This window comes from Nothobranchius furzeri, chromosome 13 (genome assembly GCF_043380555.1).
Source record: "Nothobranchius furzeri strain GRZ-AD chromosome 13, NfurGRZ-RIMD1, whole genome shotgun sequence".
NCBI lineage: Eukaryota > Metazoa > Chordata > Actinopteri > Cyprinodontiformes > Nothobranchiidae > Nothobranchius > Nothobranchius furzeri.
Genome location: NC_091753.1, coordinates 51,439,983 through 51,461,276, shown reverse-complemented (window position 1 = coordinate 51,461,276; position 21,294 = coordinate 51,439,983). Strand labels below are relative to the sequence as shown.

Here is a 21,294-nt window from a genome sequence, read left to right as displayed (position 1 = left end):
ATAGAACATTTTTTAACAACATTTAGGATGAATGCAGAGTTTTCTTTTGAGATCACGTGGCTTTCACATTAAGCTGCTCTTTATCAGGACATTGTACCTCTACATGCTTTTAAGTCATTCCAATGGAAGTCCAACTAAGAAGCTTCTCGAGGGAAAAAAAAACGTTATCACTTTTTGACAGCAGGGCTGAGTTGGAACGATATTGGTAATTAAACTCGTCATAACCCAACAAAAGCATTTTCACAGTGCTTCAATGTGGAAAACCCCAAAATAATCTGCGAGACTCATCTTTAATGTCACCAGATTTAAAGATTTAGCAACAAACTTGACTTTTATTAGACCATTCTCGAGCCAAGCCAATAAAAATGATCTTTTTAGGGCAATGAGAGTTTAATAGTCATGCGTTTTTATAGCTTGTTAATTCGTTAAGTGGTAACATTAAGTTTAATCATCATCATTCACTACCATTTGTTAAACTGACAGCGCCATTTGTAGCAGTTTGTAAACTTGTGCATCGTTTCTTTTGTGCTTTTATTCTTCAGAAATCCTCAATAAGAGCAATTAGCTTAGTCATTACTTTACAATGAAGCCAGATTGTGTGGTTAATACATTTTCCTTGGAAACATGTTGACAACAAACACACCTCTTTAAGCTACACCAGCCTGTTTGTGTGCTGGGAATAACCACACAGCAGTGGGACATCATAAAGGTGTATCATCAGATCTGTGTCAGATGGTGAGAAACACACTCAAGAGAAGCTCTGCTAAGTGGCCATGTCTGAGGAAAACCACCAACAAGAAGAACTCTGGTCTTGCTGCACTTAACACAATGTTAGATGCATGTGCTGTATGTCTCCAAATATTTTTGTGTTGTAATTTATATACATTTCAGATCATTTTTATCCAACCTGTGCCATACGAAATGGTTCAATTCATGAGCTTTTATGCTGAAAGAGCGTCATTGTATCAGAACCAGATTTTTGTGATCAGCAATAAAAATGTGCTTCTGAGACTGTCAAATGTTTCACAGCAGAAGACAAAGGGGAATCTAAGGAGAAACGTACGCTATGAACTTTTAGGATTCGGTCCAAAAAATATCATCAAAGCAGCGAAAAACTGGACCTGGTCGACTTCCATCACTCTGTGTGGGAGAATGTTTGAAAGGACACAAGAGCATGTGAAGTGTGTGTGTGTGTGTGTGTGTGCACTTGTCTTTATATGTTTAGGTGGACAAATTTTAACTTTAACCTGTAGGTTGAGGACATTTCTACATTGTGAGGACATTTTGCTGGTCCACACAATGCTAATAAGGGTTAGGGTTAGGCATAGTGGAGTCACTAAAATTAATAGAAAACAATGGAGGGCCACACAAACATAAATACAAGTATATGAGTGTGTGTGTGTGTGTGCACGTGCATAAAGGGAGTGAACAACTATCAGTGATGGGAAACAGGTGCTCCAGTTTAATTGCACCCCCTGTTGATGAGGTTTTCTGGGCACGTCCAACCAGGAGGAGACCTAAAGGAAGACCCCGGACACGTTGGTGGGACTGTGTCTCTCCAGGGAACGCCTTAGGATTTCCACTGAGAAGCTGGCCCAAGTGGCTGGGGAGAGGGAAGTCTGGTTCTCCCTGCTTAGGCTGCTCACCCCGCGATCCATCACCGGATAAGCAGCCGAAAAGGAATGGATGGATAGATTGGTGATGTTCGGAACGAATTCTGTGAAGTGATGAGACAAAATTGGAAAATGTGTGGCAAGTGTGTGGCAATCTGGAGAAAAAGAACAGTCAAACGTGGTGGCTGTGTGATGGTCTGGCTTTTCTTTAAGAGGTTGGGGATATCGGTTCTTTATGGCAATAACATGGAACACACAGAATTCATTTTGCCCAAAAAGACCAAGAATAGCAAGAATTTCCAGCGACTTGATTGTCATGAATTCTAATTTATTGTGGTTATTCCACACATTCTCACACCCTAAGCGTCGGAAACAAACGCTTGGTCAGCCACCCTCCACGTCAGACCCCAGACGCCAAAAGTGCCCTTTTTCGTTACTTATGTGCGAAAAGGGGTTTTTCCCTTTTGTAACTGCAGATCCCAATGCAGCGTAAAACTGACGTGATTAGATATCCGCTGATGCGGCACAGAACCAGCTCGTTTAACCGCACCTAAACCTTAAATGCGGCACAGAACCAGCTAATTTAACTGCACCTAAACGTTAACGTTTCACTATTTATAACCTTTATAACCTGTGTTGCGTTATTACCCAATGCAATAATAAAGATTGGTTACATGGTGCTGTCAAGTGCAAGAAAACGGTCTTGGAGTACTCAGAACTTATTCTACAGACTAAGCTTGGACGTAAGAGTATCATTAATAAATTCAGAACCCAAGTCTATTATTTTAGCCTGTGAACAGTCTAAGATGGGAAGTGAGTCTGGAGCTCATAAATGAGTTTATGATGAATGTTCTACCAAGAGATTGCCTTAGTAGAGATGTCCTCCTTTTGAATTTGGGTTTAAATGGGCAATTACTTAATGTATGGGGCTCACCTTCAAAGCAAATGCAAAGATGGTTCCAATGGTTTCTTGCTCCATCCTGGAGTGTAACCTTTGTTTTCCCCGACTACATGGGATCTTCAACTAGCTGTGCTTGAGCTTTGTTCATCTGAGACAGAATACTGTGAGGGGAAGGGAATGGTCTACACTTGTACGTCTACTTCCAAAACTTCCTGGAGGAGTCAGTTGTGGCTTGTGTATGGGTGAGCCATGATAACGTGCAGCGAGTCACATGTAGACTGAGTCTAAGTTTGCAATGGGAACCTGAGCTGAGTCTGACGAATGGGGGAACCAAGCTGTGTCAGCATTTCTTTCCAATTTAACAATTCAACATTGGACTGCCAAACTTTTGTTTATGTTAATCTCTTTGGCTGGACCAAAGTAAAAAAGGCACTAGACACAAATGGCAAATTCAGAGATTTTGCTTTAGACCAATGACAGGCCTTGAGTGTCCTTGAGTGCCTAATCCAATGGTTGAATCACATTTTCACCAAGATATCAAGCTCTGTAGAAGCCTGTTAATCACCTTCTGATTAAAAAGAGGTGTGTTGGAGCAGGAAAACAACTAACACCTGCTGGATAGTGGCGCTCAAGGACCAGGATTGCCTAACCCCGCTCTAAACTGAGTGAGCATATCTGAAAACTGAGCAAACATCCAAATAAAAACAAAGCAAAAACACACAGACCTGCATATTTTATAGGTGAAACCCTCTAGCAGTAAAAATCCAGTCAGTAACCCAAAAACCTTGCAAAAGGGTCAACAACACTGCATGCAAGTCAGCTCCAAGGCTTACAATCCAATAAGGGTTTGGCGTGAAAGACTGAGTCAGGGCAGACAGGCTTGGGATCAAAACCATGAGCTGAAAGCATAAACTAATTTCAGCAAGTGCAAGGCAAAAGAAACGGTCGAAGAGGTGAAACGCGGTCAATAACGTGATCAAATATGAACTGTGGAACACCGGGATGCTGAGCCTACAGGTGAAGACAATCTGGCAGTGTGGGAGAGACAGAAGGTGTATGATGGTGTGGGTCACAGGTGAGAGGCATGAGCATGATTGCAATGTGAAGCTGTACATGATTAAAGGAGCAATATGTAAGAATTCCACCATGAAATAATCACAAAACAGCCTAATTTCTCTATCATATTGAAAGGAAAGTTATATTGAAACGGATTTCATTCTCAGTTGGCTGGGGTGTTTTCTCTTAACTCATTCACTGCCAGCCGTTTCCTGATCGCTAACGGCCTTCGCTGCCAGCGTTTCTCACCGTTTTTACTGTTTTTTTAAGAGTCACAGAATGTTGCACGCTAGCATGATGTTGATGCCAAAACAACCAAACAAAGCGGAGACTCACCTCTTACATCAGGAAGAATCCGCGTGTTTCAAGCTTTATCCGTTCTTTCATAATCCGTTGTTGAATTGTGATCGGCAGACGCTTTTCCAGTTCGCGCCTCACTTTTTTTACAGGAACGGCCCAAAATGATCTCCTAATACATGGATGGTCTTCTTCCTGATCATGTGACGTGTGACGTATGCGGATGAAGATAGGCTTCAGGGCTGAGATGTTTGTTCTCTCAGCGCGGGGGCTCGTTCTGATGCTCAAACAGCAAAAAAAAAAAAAAAAAAAAAAAAAATGCAAATGACGACTTTAGTCGTCATTGGCAGTGAATGAGTTAAAAAATGAGGCTCCAGAATTATTTAAAAAACCGAAACCAGTCCAAAAGTTATTTCTTGTACCCCTGAGTAGATACGGCTTCCTTTTGTTTTACTCTAATATCGGGAAAAGAAGGCTAACGTTGAGCTAAAAATGCTAATGGTAAATTAGAAGCAAATAGTCGTCTCTAAAATAGTCTGAAGGTACTTTTTCAATCACCAACAACTCGATATTACAGTGACCTGTATGTTTGAAGTGAATAATGAGTCAATCGTGGCATTTTACTTCCTTTCATGAGTTGTTTAGTACTATAACAGCAACAGCAAAACGGCAAACAACCACACTTCCTGTAGTGCCAGAGTAATATTACCACAATAAATGTAGTAAGTGCTCCCTATCGTAAAACTTCCAAGAGTACTAACACACAATATTTGTATCTACTTATCAACTAACTGTGTATGACTTGTCTATGCTTGTCATCTAGAATCTTCTGGTGCTGATTCGTAACTGGCAACAGCCATGAATCTCACAGAAGGGCAGTGAGAGAGATATTGTTACTTAGGAAAATGCAATCAGCACATGCTTAAATGGTGAGTTTAAAACCATCTGTAAAATGTACAAAATGTTGTTCAGACATGAACAGATAAAAAAATGAAAAACAAACATAATGTTGCCTTTCTTTTAGTCTAATAAAACATTTACCGTTAGACGTTACCAGAGGCAGCGGTGAAACCCAGACCCGGTAAAATTCCTTTGACAAAGCTAGTAGAGTAAGAAGTAGTTGTAGCAGTAATAGTAGTAGTGTGAAGCTACTTGTTTTATGCAGATAACATTTTTACAAAAATATAATTTAGTAATGTGTCTGCTTGTTGTTAGTAAACACGGTGGCTCAGATTTCTTCATCCTTTTTCACAGAAAAAAAACCTACTCCATATATTTTTTGATGTTTCCTGACCTATTTACCATTAGCATTCTCTCTTCTGTCTCCTTTTCTCCTCCTTGTCCAACTGTGTGTTCAGTATCTCTGAAACTAAAACAGTATGTGTTATCTCCAAACGATAAAAAAATACATCTTGACTATTTATGTGTCACATGAGGGTGTGTAATTTTAACTATAATGCTCTGAAGCAACCAGTGAAAACATATGAAATAAAAAATAATTAAAAACCAAATTTCTTAGCATAGGACAACAAAAGGATTACTTTTTTCCAACGGAACAACATATTATTTCTTGAGGACGTGTGGAGTCCAAATGTGGACATTTTTACTTGTTAATGTAATGCTGCAAGAAAGAGGTGATGACAAAGTATTTCATCTAGGCATTCTTTTGTGTTTATCCACACACTCATGCTCATGCGCACATGCATGCATGTACAAACACACACACACACACCCACACACACACACACACACACACACGCGCATGCACACACGCGCATGCACATACAAATGTACACATGCATGCATGTACAAACACACACACACACAAACTTACGTGCATGCACACATGTGGTCACTAATTTAGGGCTGTAAATCAATGCAGCCCTTAAATTTGATGCACAAATAAACATGGCTGTTCGGACATGCTTTTTCACTTTGAGATGGCTCTCTGAGATAAAGCCTCTCTTGTCAAAAAATCCATTTAGAAACAACGGTGCACGCTTCTATCATGTCCCGCCTCGACTGTTGTAATGCGCTGTATGTTGGACTGATTCAGGCTGCAACTGCTCGGCTCCAACTTGTTCAAAACACTGCTGCCAGATTTTGACTGGGATTAGAGGGAGGGATCACATTACTCCGGTGTACTACCAGGCAAGATTCAAGATCCTCCTCTGTGTGGAGTAGCAGGGCACTGCTCCACCATACCTAGCTGCATTGTTGCACAGGCTTGTCCCTTCTGGGGCCCTTCACTCTGCTGGGCAGGGGTTGCTGAAAGTCCCGCGCTCTGAACTGAGATCAAGGGGGGACCGGGCCTTCTCGGTAATGGCACCAAAAGTAAAGCAAACTCCATCTCTTAGGTGTTTCGGTCTCACTTGAAAACCAATTTTTTTCTTGTTAGCTTTCCCCACCACCACTGACATTGGCTTTTGTCTTTACCTTTTAAAAAAAATAGTTTTTATCCATGTTGTTCTATTTATTGCTTTGATGCTATTTTTATCTCTTTTTTTTTTTTACTAATGTGATGTCTTTCTAAGTTTTTATGTACTGTGCAGCACCTTGGGCCTCCGTTAAGGTGGTAGAATGAGCTATATAAATAAATCTGATTGATTGATGCGCGCACACATGCACACACACACACACACACACACACACACACACACACACACACACACACACACACACACACACGCACACACACACACACACACACACACACACACACACACACACACACACACACACACACACACACACACACTTCTAAAGTCAAAACTACATCCATGGGTTGCTGCTAGTCAATCAGTGACGGCATTTCCAAATATGAAGAAACAAGACTCCAAATCCTGCTGTCTGAAGCAACTTTCTCCTTTTGGTGAATTCTCTGTGCTGAAACAGGTGCACCAGAGCTTTGTTTCTCCATAGTACCACTTACAAAAAAAAATTTCTAGAGACCACTGCAAATGTACTAAAATATGAGTGGTGGACCTCTTTATAGCAGAGTGGTTTTTGACAAAAGACACCATCTAGAGGCATAAAGATGTATTCCACCTTTAGGTCCTTCATCCTACTTCTGTGATTATGGCTGGAAGCAACACTTCTCGTTCCTGAACGTGCACCTCTAGCCGGGAAACAGAGATTATTTTTTTGCATCAGTCCAACACATGATCAGTCAAGTTACTTCTGCAAACACACACACACACGCACGACACACACGACACAGGCTCTGTGATAGACATCTGCACGTAGGCGAGTGTCTAACACTGTTGGATAGCGCTGAGTGGAGGTCAGTTCAAATTGCATGGGGCTCTTTGGAATGGAGGTACAGGTTTAGCACCAAAAAGTTGATGTATTGCCTACATTACATCACCGCACAAAAAATTATTTATGATTCCTGAAGGAGGGAAACTCCAGATTGCTGCTTTAACCAAGATTTCTAGAAACAATTTAGTTTATTTCTGCTATTTCTTTCCAGATTACATGCAAACAAGCAAATTGAAAACGTAAGCAGGCTGAAATCATTAGTGGAATCACCGCGTCTCCTTTAACCACTTTACTTATATCTTTTTTCATTGTTTTTCCTTTTTTTCACAGCTTTGAGACAGCCACACAGCCGGGTTTGACAGTTCCTCTCTCATGTGCGTGTGACAGCAGCAGAGACGTAAATGTGTGTGTGGTGTGTAAGCCCCTGACTGCGTGGTTGTGTTTCTGTCAGTTTGTCCTTTGAAGTGAGTGTGTGTTCCCGTGCACTAACGGGCAGACTTTGAGCAGAACCGGACAGCCCGTCTGTTCCTGATAGGACACTCGCTCGCCCCCCTGACAGCATCTGAGAGGAGCTGCCGAGCGACCTTGATCCAAACTGAAGAAACTTATCTCAGCTCCTCTGACAAAGCACACCAATCAGGGAAATGTCTCCTTCAGCGAAGGAGAAGAAGATTTCTTGAAATTGTGAGTGTGTGATTCATAGGTAGAAGTGGACCAAAAGCACAAACACTTTTTTTCTAGAATGTGTTCTGAAACATCCCAACCACAAGCCTGTCCCTCAAAGCTCTAGTGATAATTCACTTCTGTTGTATCTTTCAAAATATGATGGAAAGATTTGATATTTTGTGGATGAATTCACCTCGATGACTGATGCTCTGTGACTCACTTGCGCTGATTGAGTTAAAAGAAAACTGAGAGGAGTTTTCTGGAACACAGCTCGAAACACAACCACACAGCTGCCACTCAAAACCAACGTCAATTATTTACTCATGAGCTTCAAGACCTTGTTGGTATTCCAAATGCCTTTTAGTTTACAAGCACACATGAAGTGAAAGCACGGTCGTGTCAGTGTTTTCACACGCGTCTCATTTTTGCCGGAATAGGTTGTTTAATATCGGTGTCTCCCTGAGCACAGTGCAATTAAAACCCAACACTCTCCGGGAGTCCGCAACACGCTGGGTTTACTGACAGCGAGCGCAGCTCAAATGGCCGGCAGAGAAAGGGCTGATGGGTTTTATGTGAAGTGCAGAGCAACGCGGAGATGGAAAATATCATCACAGAGGTTGCACTAAAGGCAAAAGATCATCTTTTAGATGAGGCAAGAGGCGGATGCTTTGAAAAACGGCATGTCAGCTCACACAACTCCTATGAGGAGTCAGAAACAATCAAACCTGAACAGAAGAGACAGAGAGGAGCACCCAGATTTATCCACGAGGCTAACGCAGGAGAACATATGTGCGTTGGTGCATTCAGGATTTTGTCTTCAATTGAAACGGACGTGTTTATGGGAGGGACTTTCCTATTGGAGCTGATGAAAACCGGTTCACCAATTGGAATATTTGGTTCTTGTTTGTCAGTGGGAATAAAAAATCAGCATTCAGTCCTGGTTCAAATGACTCTGCAGCACTTGTGGTTATCGATTGGCTCCAGCTGCGACTTGAAGTGAAAGAAACATCTGTAAGAGCGTGTTTACTCATGCAGCACCAACAAGAAGCTTTACAGCCTCGTTGTTTCGATGGTAAATTCTATAAAAGTGAGCCTGATCTTTAAAGGAGCTCCACTCTGCAGATAAAAAGGTCCTGACAGATCCGTTTAACCAGTTTGCACAGTGGAGGGCAGCTCACTTTCAATCCAGCTGTGTAGAGCTGACTTCAGCTGTCATAACAAAATAATAAGCAATTTTTCTCAGTGTCATGCTTGTCAGAAAACCGTGGTCCATCGCAGACCGTGGGGTGGTCTAATCCCACCGCTTCCTGTCGCAGTAATCTACCGATTTCGACTCAAGAGCAAACCAATGGAGCTGCTTCAGGAAAATGCAAAGAACCATATAATATTGTTTCATGGATTTGCATATGTTTAATAAAACCTGCATATATTTTCGTTTCCCACGGGAGCTCGAGAGGAGTCTTTGATTTATTTTGGTTCATTTATAAAGCAAAGCTCACAATTAAAATAATTTCATGGTGCGTAGGTTTGATTAAAATGTAACCCAACACAGTTAAAATAATTCAAGTGAAGGTAATTTAGTACATTCAGAGGTCATATTTCTGTAAAAAATAAATAAACTTTTTAAGGAAGCTATGAGATGTCACCAAAGTTCCACTTTATTGCTTCCATTGATGGTAATGAGTCCCGCAGGAGGAACCAGGCACAAAAAGCAGGTGGAACATGAACCTTGTAGGCCCATAATTCATTTGGTTGTCTCTGTTGATGATGTTTTGGGATCATGTTTTATATATTAGATGAATTCTTACGTTTGCATGAAGTATGTGGCTTGGCAAGTCACCCTATACATGTCGGCCAAGACCCATGCACAACTCAGCCATACAGGGAGCTAAGTCCCGCCCATCTGGACCACGGATCCCTGGAAATAAGAAAACATGAATTCAAGTCAATGGAGGGCTGTAAACACTATTTTCTAATCCAGTTTGATATGTACCGTTGATTTTACATTTGATGTTCTTGAATTTTAAAGATACATTTTGATGCCAAGAAAGTGCTTATTTTTGAATTCCAGCAAAAGTCATTTTAGGTTTTGTGTGAAAAGACACGTAAGACTACAAATATTTGTCTCACCAAATTGATGCCATCAAACCAGACTTGGAGAAGAAAATGGCTGAGTTTAGGGAGCTTCGAATCTTTCTTCCAGGACAACAGAAGGAGCATGAAACATGAGGAAAACCAAAGCAAACAATCTGTCCATGTGGTAAGTAAGTGAGAGTCCGCGGTGACATCATCGACGCCACGTCTGATATGTAGTCCTATTTTTTATGAATTTTTACATGCTAACAATTTTCTAATTATGTAACATACATGGTCAAAACTCACGGAATTTCTTTTCATTAAAATCAAGTACAACATATACATACACAGTCAGTGCGTAAGGCTAAGTAAATCAGAAAATAGTTTTTATAGCCTCGCTCACCTACAATAATTTTTTTGTTGCTCCGGGGTCCCATGAGCCGACAGAAGATGAGGAAACTTACAGTTATCTTTCAAACTGTCTCTGCGTGCAATTGGACAGCACTCAGACCAATCAGAGCAGCGAACAACATGACATATTCATTGCTTTGTAAATCAATGCCAATGGACCAGTCTGCCATACACTGTCAAAGAAGAATAAGAAATAATTGCTTTCTCATGGCTCAAAGAAAAGTCTAACTCATCCAAAGTTGATGCCAAACCCATTTCTAATGAGCGCCAACCATGAGCTGCTGCCATATTTGTAGTTTTTCTCCATTGCAGCTCTGCCATAATGGTGCCAAGCCTTTACCAGCGTCTCTCCACAAAACGTAGCATTTGGCCTGGCCTACACTAGCCAAGCTAATGGTAGATTCAATGAGGCTAGAATGGAGCATAGCGAGATCAACCAGAAGGGCATTGCGCTTTTGTTACTGCAACAGTTAGTTTATATTTCTAGGCGCTGAAATCTGAACAAATGTCCCAGTTTTCTTAAATCTGTGGATGGTTGGTTAGAAAATTGACCAAACAGGCTCAGATTTTAGAGTCTCGTGAAACTGAGACACTGTAATTTGAGTAAATGAAACCAGAATCATTGAAAACACTTGGAACATTTTTTTTTGTCACCACAGCCCAGTGAGACACTGACCTTAATGCTGACCTTTTGAAACTCTAAATGTCATTACATTTTATTTCACAACAGTGTTGTGTTTCATGTAAGATGCATTCATAAGTATTCCACTGTTTTGTGAAACAGTCTTTGACTCATTGCACATTAATGCTGACGCTTTCATTTTGTGTGAGGCATTTGAAGGTAAGATCGCCCCCCATTGGACAAAACCGTAAGTCATGCCTATAAAAGGGTTTGGATTCAGTCTTTCAGATAGAAGAAGGACGTCTTGCAGTTGGTTTGGTTCTGGATAGATTTTGACCGTTAATTAGCAGAACTGTGTGATATCAAGAGGAGAGTTCAGTCGGGGCCGTCTGGATTTGTGAGTAACTTTTTTGGTGCATAATGACACGTAATGGAACATTAATTAATGCAAGAACTAGCCCGGGACAGGGAATATGGTGGCTCTCTAACATCTCAGAATTTGGTGTTGAAACCTGTAGATATAAATGATTTATTCTAAGGTAAACGTTTAAGATTCTAGACCAATGCTAACATAATAAGGATAATTTAATTATGTGAGACTCTGAAACAGCTAGGGCTGGGCTTAGAATAGGTCGTCACACAGCTGCACTTAAGGAATCTTTGTTTCTAGTCGGTGAGGCCTGCTGGAACAGAAAGACACACAGAGAGCAAAAGGACAGGAAAAAAGTCTAAAAGGAAAATACACGACTTAGAAAGTTGAGTCAAGTATTCAAAATAAATTAATGAATACGTAAATAAAATGTAGACAAGTCCTTATTCATGAATATTTCTGTTTTGTGTCTGTTTAACTATTTTCTTTGAGCTGGAGCTGATTTGCTGCATAATGAAAGGGTTAATAATTTATCTCCTGCTGCTTGTACACTTCTCTTTCCGCTGATATATGTTCTAAACACGTTGCAAACTATTTAACGACAGAGTGTGTCCTTCTTTAGATAACACGTACTACACCTTATATGTAAATAAAAACACCCATATCATCAGCCACAGCTTAATTTAGGCTCATTCAGTCAGTGATCACACGGTCTTACGCGGTAAACGCTCTGGCTCCTGCTGAAATCAGGTCACTTATTCTCTGCAGTGGTGTACCCTCTTTTCTTCTCACTTTGATGCTGACTTTCACTTTTACACCAGAACTCCTTGAGTGTTTGCAGACTGAACTGACTGACCAAACGTGACCCAGTGGTGAACCCAACGGTGAGGAGACTGGGAGCTAAAAGGTCAAATAGAACAAAACAAACCAGAGTTAAGCAATAAAATAGGTTGTTTTTTTTTTACTTTTCCATTGAACTTGCTAAATGGATTATTTGCATGTTGATGGACAAATGATGTTTCAATCCACTTCTAATGTTAGGTATTTGGACATTTATTAATTTATCATGTAAGAATGACAGTTTTCACGTGACATCGGAGCTACATGCAGAATTATCTTCATGTCAATAATGACAAAACTGAGTTCTACACAAATACCAGGACCGGTGGGGATCAGCTATTCATTCGGATGTTCTTTCCCCATATCTAAAGTCAACTTTCACTCGTTTAGGGTTGAGATTGAACTCAGATCTTGAATTTGAGGCTCATGTTAATAGGGTGATGGTTGAGTTTAATCCAATTAGGACTCTTTGTTAAAATCAAGGCCATGTTGTCAAGACAGCATCTAGAGAAGTACATGCCTTTGTTTGGTCGAGATTGGATTATTGTAATGCACTACATGCTGGTTTGAGTCAGGCAGCATTGAAGTGTTTGCGGTTGGTTCAGAACTCAGCAGCTAGATGTTTGTCTGGAACAAGGAGAAGGGAACATGTTACCCGTGTTGGCCTGATTCCATTGGTTACCTGTGTGTTATAGGGCAATTTTTATTTTCATTTTCAATCGTGTGACAAAAAACAATGAAAAAAAAATCTCTGAAGTATATTTTGTTTGTGTCTATGAGTGTGTATTCGTGGTATTGGCCAAAAAAACCCTCTCATTTACCACTGGGTGGATTTTTAGGAAATTCTCAGAATGTTGTCTTTAGATTTTCATTAACACCTGAGTAACTAATTGAAATCAATCCCATTCAAAACAACTACAATAACTAATTAATAGTACCCCTACTTCACACTGGAAGCATCAGCAGAGCGGAACAGCAGTGGAACGGTTTACTCATGACTTTTGCTGTAGTCCAGTACACACTGCGAGCGTCTTGGCCACCGAACAGCTTCCTCGCTGTGCTCCTCGATTAACTCATGAGATCACAAAATCCCTATATGCCCTCGGCCATTAAACCAAAAAGAAATAAATCACGTTTCATATAGCTGTTTGATGTCATATATGCTGTTGTTCCTCTCCACTGCCATGATTAAAGCCATGAAAAACTCACCGCTGGACTTCTGGACCGACACTGGGAGTAAATAAGCAGCTAGGTCACTTGTATTGACGTAATCTACATATATATGGAATCGCATCGCTGCATTATCCATCCATCCATCCATCCATTTTCATCCGCTTATCTGGAGTCGGGTCGTGGGGGCAGTAGCCTAAGTCGAGAGGCCCAGACTTCCCTCTCCCCAGCCACTAGACCCGGCTCCCCCAGGGAAATCCCAAGGGGTTCCCTGACCAGGTGAGAGACATTGTCCCTCCAACGTGTCCTGGATCTACCATTAGGTCTCCTCCCGGTTGGACGTGCCTGGAAAACCTCACCAGTGAGGTGTCCAGGAGGCATCCTAATCAGCATCCCGAGCCACCTCAACTGGCTCCTCTCGATGCATTAGTCTCTTATTTTGAAAATTACTGGGGCTTTCACTCTCGTCTCGTCTCGTCTTCCTCCGCTTATCCGGGTCCGGGTCACGGGGGCAGCATCCCAACTAGGAAGCTCCAGACCGTCCTCTCCCCAGCTACTTCCACCAGTTCCTCCGGCAGGACCGCAAGGCATTCCCGGACCAGATTGGAAATGTAACCTCTCCAACGTGTTCTGGGTCGACCGGGGGGCCTCCTGCCGGCAGGACATGCCGGAAACAACTCCCCAGGGAGGCGTCCAGGAGGCATCCTGACCAGATGCCCAAACCACCTCAGCTGACTGCTTTTGATCCGGAGGAGCAGCGGTTCTACTCCGAGTACCTCCCGAATGTCCGAGCTCCTCACCCTATCTCTAAGGCCGAGCCCGGCCACCCTACGGAGGAAACTCATTTTGGCCGCTTGTATCCGCGATCTTGTTCTTTTGGTCATTACCCAAAGCTCATGACCATAGATGAGGATTGGGACGTAGATCGACCGGTAAATCGAGAGCCTCGCTTTCTGGTTCAACTCCCTCTTCACCACGACAGATCGGCTCAGCGTCCGCATCACTGCAGACGCCGAACCAATCCGCCTGTCGATCTCCCGATCACTCCTACCCTCACTCGTGAACAAGACCCCGAGTTACTTAAACTCCTCCACTGGAGGTAGGACCTCTCTCCCGACCCGGAGTTGGCAAGCCACCGGTCGAGAACCATGGTCTCAGATTTGGAGGTGCTGATCCTCATCCCAGTCACTTCACACTCGGCCGCAAACCTACCCAGCAAGAGCTGAAGGTCAGAGCTGGATGAAGCTAGGAGGACCACATCATCCGCAAAAAGCAGAGACGAGATTCTCCTGCCACCAAACTCGACACACTCCACACCACGGCTGCACCTAGAAATTCTGTCCATAAAGGTAATGAACAGAACCGGTGACAAAGCGCAGCCCTGGCGGAGTCCAACCCTCGCCGGGAACAGGTCCGACTTACTACCGGCTATGCGGACCAAACTCACGCTCCTCTGGTAAAGGGACTGAATGGCCCTTAACAGAAAGCCACCCACCCCATATTCCTGGAGCGTCCCCCACAGGGTGCCCCTGGGGACACGGTCATAAGCCTTCTCCAAATCCACAAAACACGTGGATTGGTTGGGCAAACTCCCATGCCCCCTCCATCACCCTTGCAAGGGTATAGAGCTGGTCCACAGTTCCACGGCCAGGACGAAAAACACATTTCTCCTCCTCAATCTGAGATTCAACTATCGATCGGACCCTCCTCTCCAGTACCTTGGAGTAGACCTTTCCAGGGAGGCTGAGGAGTGTGATCCCCCTATAGTTGGAACACACCCTCAGGTCACCCTTCTTAAAGATGGGGACCACCACCCCGGTCTGCCACTCCACAGGTACTGCCCCCGATGGGGATTTCCTGTCTATCCCTATGTTAAATTGTTGTGTCCCAGAAGTGGCTTGTAGCAAAAATAGAACCTGAACCTATATTCAGCGGTGCGGTGCAGTGAGCCGCTTCTAGGACGCGCCCAAAAATCCCTGCGCTGCAGCTGGTTTGAATCACCCCATAGATTGTAATGGATTCTACTCTGAAGCAGCGCTGTTCTGCTCTGCTGATGCTTCTAGTGTGAAGTAGGGGTTATTATACAAAAAATGCATATAACATAGCTGGTTTTACATTTACTGAGTAGCAGAGTCACTCCCTAACACAGTGCCCTAATGCTAACAGTGCTAAAAACATTGTCAGTATTTGATCCAAACACTATCCTGACGTCATCCTTTTTCAATGTAAACTGACTTGACCCTAGTTTAAAACCTTGGTATACAAGTCCCAGGCCTTTAATTTCTGCCAGTAAATAACAGAGAAAGCATTCCAATATGTTGAAACAACTGCTACCTGATGCCCAAATGCCAAATACCATTTTAGTGTTGAGTAACAACTAGAGCTGCAGCCCAGCAAATAACCTCCAATACACAATTTCACAGTGAAAAAGACTTGGGGTAAAAAAAACCGAGCTCTGCTGCATGTTTAGCTGATTCTGTTCACGCTGTGAGTAACCAACACTCAGAAATACTGGGAAGATAACTTTTGACTTTTAAAGTTTCCGGACATCAGCTTGGTGAATTGGTGGTTCTTCAACGTTTCAGCCTCAGACCCACAAAAGTGCCCAGTAAGTATCCATGAAGAGAACTTTTCCCACTCTCAAGGAACATTATCATTCAACGTAGGTGTGTCAGGAACATACAGGCTTTGCTGACTTCGTTTGCTGTTGTTGGAGTAGCAGTCTAACTGAAAGGAGTGTTAGATGAAGGCTTAATTACAAACCAAACGACTTCAACAACCAACACACTCATTTATGACTAGTGTTTCTTTCTCATGCAGCAATTATGTAGAAAATATACGGTTACAAATCATGTAGAAGCATATGTATTATTTTGACTTCTATCTAAAGACCCCTCACTTGGTGTTTTATGACCCACCACGGGTTCTCATTCCACCTTTGAGAACCGCTGGTGATGAAAAGAGATTTTGCCTGTAGCCACTAGAATAAAATCATCTGAGTTTATGTGGGTGACAGGAAATATGCTCACACCTAGCTGCATATTTCATTTGAATTTAAGAGAGGAGATGACTAGTGTCAATGAGTCATTTTGCCCTTCACAGGACAAAAGATTTCTTTATTATGAGAAAGTGATGTAACTCCGTATGCGAAGGTGATTACCCAACTCTCGTAACGCAGTATTAGTTAGATAGCCTCCTGTGAAAACACAGCACCTTTAAAACTCCCTAAATTTTGTATTGCCTCTTTTTTCTCACCAACCCAACTGAGAAAATTAAATCAAATCGAATAAAGTTTTATATGTAGAGCACTTTATATGATAAAATGAGCACAAAGTGCTTTAGTAAAAAAAGAATTAAATTAAAATGAGCTAAAAATTGTTAAATTTATGAATGAAAAGCCAAGGTAAAAAAGTAGGTCTTGAGCCTCTTTTTAAAAACTTAAATACTTTCACCATCCCTAAGGTTCTCCGGCAGACCGTTCCACAGACGAGGGCCGTGTAGGAAAATGATGCTTCGCCGTAAGTTTTGGTTAGAACTTTTGGTTTGACTAAAAGGCCAGTAGTGGAGGACCTCAGGGTCCGCGGGGGCTCATAATTTAAGAGAAGGTCAGCTAAATAGGATGGTCCAAGGCCATGGAGACGTTTATAAACCAATAAAAGAACTTTAAAATTGATCCTAAAATGTACAGGAAGCCAATGCAGCGATTTTAAAACTGGTGTAATATTCCTGAGAGAAGACATGGGATGGATCGGAATGCATTATTTAAACATTTGCATCTTGTTTTTGAAAAAGAAAGGTAATGACACGTGGGTCTTTCAGAAGAAGAAAAAGTGTTGGTCCGTTGATTATTTGTACTTAATTTTACTGAAATAAGGTGAATTTTACATAAAAAAAATTTTTGACCAAACATTCCAAAAATTAAGAGTAAAATCTGGATCAGTGACCACCATTCTCGTCATTTACAGTGGGGCAAAAAAGTATTTAGTCAGCCACCGATTGTGCAAGTTCTCCCACTTAAAATGATGACGGAGGTCAGTAATTTACATCATACACTTCAACTGTGAGAGACAGAATGTGAAAAGAAATCCATGAATTCACATGGCAGGATTTTTAAAGAATTTATTTGTAAATCAGGGTGGAAAATAAGTATTTGATCACTTTAAACAAGGAAAATCTCTGGCTCTCACAGACCTGTAACGTCTTCTTTAAGAAGCTTTTCTGTCCTCCACTTGTTACCTGTATTAATGGCACCTGTTTGAACTCATTATCTGTATAAAAGACACCTGTCCACAGCCTCAAACAGTCAGACTCCAAACTCCACTATGGCCAAGACCAAAGAGCTTTCGAAGGACACCAGGAAAAGAATTGTAGAGCTGCACCAGACTGGGAAGAGTGAATCTACAATAGGCAAGTAGCTTGGTGTGAAAAAATCAACTGTGGGAGCAATTATCAGAAAATGGAAGACATACAAGACCACTGATAATCTCCCTCGATCTGGGGATCCACGCAAGATCTCATCCCGTGGGGTCAAAATGATCATGAGAATGGTGAGCAAGAATCCCAGAACCACACGGGGGGACCTGTGGACGGAGTTGAAAGTCCGTGTTGCTCGGCGACAGCCCCAAAACATCACTGCTCTCGAGAAGATCTGCATGGAGGAATGGGCCAAAATACCAGCTACTGTGTGTGCAAACCTGGTAAAGACCTATAGCAATCATTTGACCTCTGTTATTGCCAACAAAGGTTATGTTACAAAGTATTGAGTTGAATTTTTGTTATTGATCAAATACTTATTTTCCACCCTGATTTACAAATAAATTCTTTAAAAATCCTGCCATGTGAATTCATGGATTTTTTTTTTCACATTCTGTCACTCACAGTTGAAGTGTACCTATGATGAAATTTACTGACCTCTGTCATCATTTTAAGTGGGAGAACTTGCACAATTGGTGGCTGACTAAATACTTTTTTGCCCCACTGTATGTGCCCCACCCACACAATACACACTCTTTTGAAATCAAAATTAATTCCTAGTAAAGGTATGTAGCAATATTTTAGCGACGCTAAGCAGATTTTCAACACTTTAACCAATCCCTTTACAAGTGGGGTTCAGTGATTGTGTTACCTTTACCAATTTCACATGGGACAGCACTCTGCAGCCCTCTACTGACAACAAACAGCACTTAACAATTTTGTTGAGTTGATAGGTGCCCTAAGGGGCACTCTTTACCTGCGTAACAGCTGTTAGCTCTTTTCTGGGCCAGAAGCTAATTGAACTCCTTCGCTGCCAGCCGTTTCCTGACCGGTAAAGCCCTTCGCTGCCAGCATTTCTCACCATTTTTACTGTTTTTTTTAAGAGTGACAAAACATTGCAACGCCAAAACAAAGCGGAGACTCACTTCTTACATCAGGAAGAATCCGCGCGTTTCGAGCCTTACGCGTTCTTTCATAATCCGTTGTTGAATTGTGATTGGCAGCTTTTCCGGTTCGCACCTCACCTTTTTTTACAGCAGCGGCCCAAAACGATCTCCTACCACATGGATTTTCTGCTTCCTGATCACGTGACGTGTGACGTAAGCAGATGAAGATCGGCTTTAGAGCTGAGATGTTTGTTCTCATGGTGCGGGGGCTCGTTCCGACGCCCACACAGTAAAAACAAGCAAATGACGACTTTAGTCATCAATGGCAGTGAATGAGTTAAAGGCTAGCAGTCAGCTTTTTCAATTTGCCAGCTGTCAATTAAAAACAGAAGAAGAAGAAAAATAACTTCTTGATGGTATCATGCCTGAAAGTAAAAGTCAGAGAGTGATGTTGCTGAAGCAACGAGCTAAAGCCAAAGCAGGAACATCAAGGCAGCCTAGTTTGAGGAAGCTAAAGGAGGCTACAAAATCACGGGCTGATGGTGACCTGGTTATGTTGCTAATGGTCAGGGGCGGATTTAGGACTGAAGAAGATCCAGAGCTTAACACACACACACGTGCACACTCATGCGCGTGCACACACACGTGGCACGCACTAGTCAACATATATATTTGTCTTGTACCACATAATTTTTTAATCTGAAGCTACATATTAAGCATTTTTAGGGCAGAGTATTGTTCCTGTTAGTGTTTAGTGTGAGATGATAGTAAATATTCCCGCGTTCTTTCTCCAACAACTTTACCTGATAGTAAGCTAACTTTAGGCAAACCAGCAGCACAACAAATATTTTCAAATAAGACTCACAAACCTGAGTCAACACCAGTCTCATCAAAGCTGGGGTTCTGTTGTACCTTTTGTCTAAAAAATGTCCTTATGTCCGTCTTCACTCATGCGTTTCAGACAGAGTGTGGAAGAAGCCGGCTGCTGAAGGGCTTCTTCTTCAGTGGTGGAGGCTCAGGCAGGCTGTATACAAACTACTGCCAGCTGCTCCCTCTCTGTTGGACTATGGTACTGCATGTTACTTCCGCGATTTAGATCCGGGGCTTTTCATAAAACATCCGGGGCTTCAGCCCAAGTAGCCGGGCCTAACGCCACCCCTGCTACTGGTAATCTTTTTGTCCACCACTGACGATCGTTTAAATTTATGGCTTATTTTGAATCATTTGGCTCATGTTACTGTTAGCTCATTGTTAGCGCTAGCCACAGCAGACTGCTGCAGGGTTGTTTTGACAGTTGTAATTACACTTTCAATCAGAAGGATGGAGAAGCTGTTTAGTGATACTTTAACTGTATTTTAATAATATGTTGAAAATGTGCAATAGGTGGTCTTAAATGGAAACACAAACAAGTACCAGTATTTACATAGCAAATATGGTTAAAAATGTTCATTATTATTATTTCTTTTTTTTCCCAAAAGTTAACTATGTTAACCATTATCAGTGGACCCCATTTTTCAGTTGGCCCCCACCTGGCCCCCTTTTAAATCGGTATAGACGCACCCCTGCATTGGGGACAATCACATCTACTCCATTCACGCTTAATAATGTGAGCTTATTAGTGTTGAGAACATACTTTGTTGTACTTCCACTGACAGCCATGTCTATGTTAGTCAGCGGTGACCAATCAGTCCATCACCCCGCTCACCTGAACCTGCGCTCTGAGGCGCGTCTCGCGAGGCGCCTCTCCAACACCGCCCAACGGAGAAGGAGGTTGCGGTTCTGCGCAGGGGGAACTTCATTTATCACTTCCTTTCCTCGCTTATCTGTCACGGGCGTTCTTGTAAACGCGGGGTCCCCCTCCCCAGCCCCCACCGCATTTGGATCTCACACTCTTGAGCGGTTGCGCCGCGCACGCATCTGATGGATCATACTAATTCAGCAGTGAACCTCTCTGGGTAGATGAGGCGCAGCGCAGCATTGGAGCCGGGCTCTGTGCCTGCGTTTGGGTGAATGTGCTCTCCTGAAACAAGAGAGCCGGAGGAAGAAGTAAAAAAGGGGGAGATAATAAGGAGGAGAGGCGGGAACGGATTGGGATCCTCTTTGTGAAATCGATCGATCAGCATCTCCCTTCGTGGACTGAATGGACGTTTGATCAGTGGATGTGATGCCCATTTATGTCATCGACCGAAAATTTCCTGACATATCTGGTAAGAGGAATGCTGACAATTTTGGTGCCATCTGCGCAGGTCGGTGCGAGCGTTTGGCGTTATGTTTCTGCACGTGCGCGCTCACCACCACCATTATATTATCATTTTTTGCATGTGCGCGTTTGCCGGGTGGATAAGTGACACGGAGCAGCGTGCACCAGTTGATCATGCCACCCCTCTCGGAGTTCCTTACGTGCAACAGGAGATGCAGCTGGCACGCATCCAGCTGCCCGTTCCTGGAGCTGCAGTTGTGTATTTTTATCACTTGGTCTTGGACTCCTTGGAGAATAAGTGCATGTTGGGTATCCTGCAGAGAGTGTGTTAGGTGCAATAAACCTTTAAAAGTTATTCTTACCTTTGCGTTGATGCTGCTTTTGCAAGAAGCCCTCATCAGGAAACCGGTTTGGGATGATCTCATCACCTCTGGGCATTATGGCTCCAAAA

General features: G+C 42.5%; 1 protein-coding gene across 2 annotated transcripts in view; it reads left to right on the top strand.

The window, feature by feature from the left end:
- Positions 1–20,594: 20,594 nt before the first annotated feature.
- Positions 20,595–21,294, top strand: part of LOC107380056 (neprilysin) — a 41,332-nt gene continuing 40,632 nt past the window's right edge. Inside the window, exon 1 of one of the 2 annotated variants that reach the window (XM_015951083.3) lies at positions 20,595–20,850. In XM_015951083.3, the coding sequence (XP_015806569.1) occupies positions 20,808–20,850 (43 nt within the window). In that variant the 5' untranslated portion in view covers positions 20,595–20,807. Of the gene's footprint in view, positions 20,851–21,125 lie in introns of those variants that run through there. The other variant, XM_015951084.3, reaches the window with a different exon arrangement.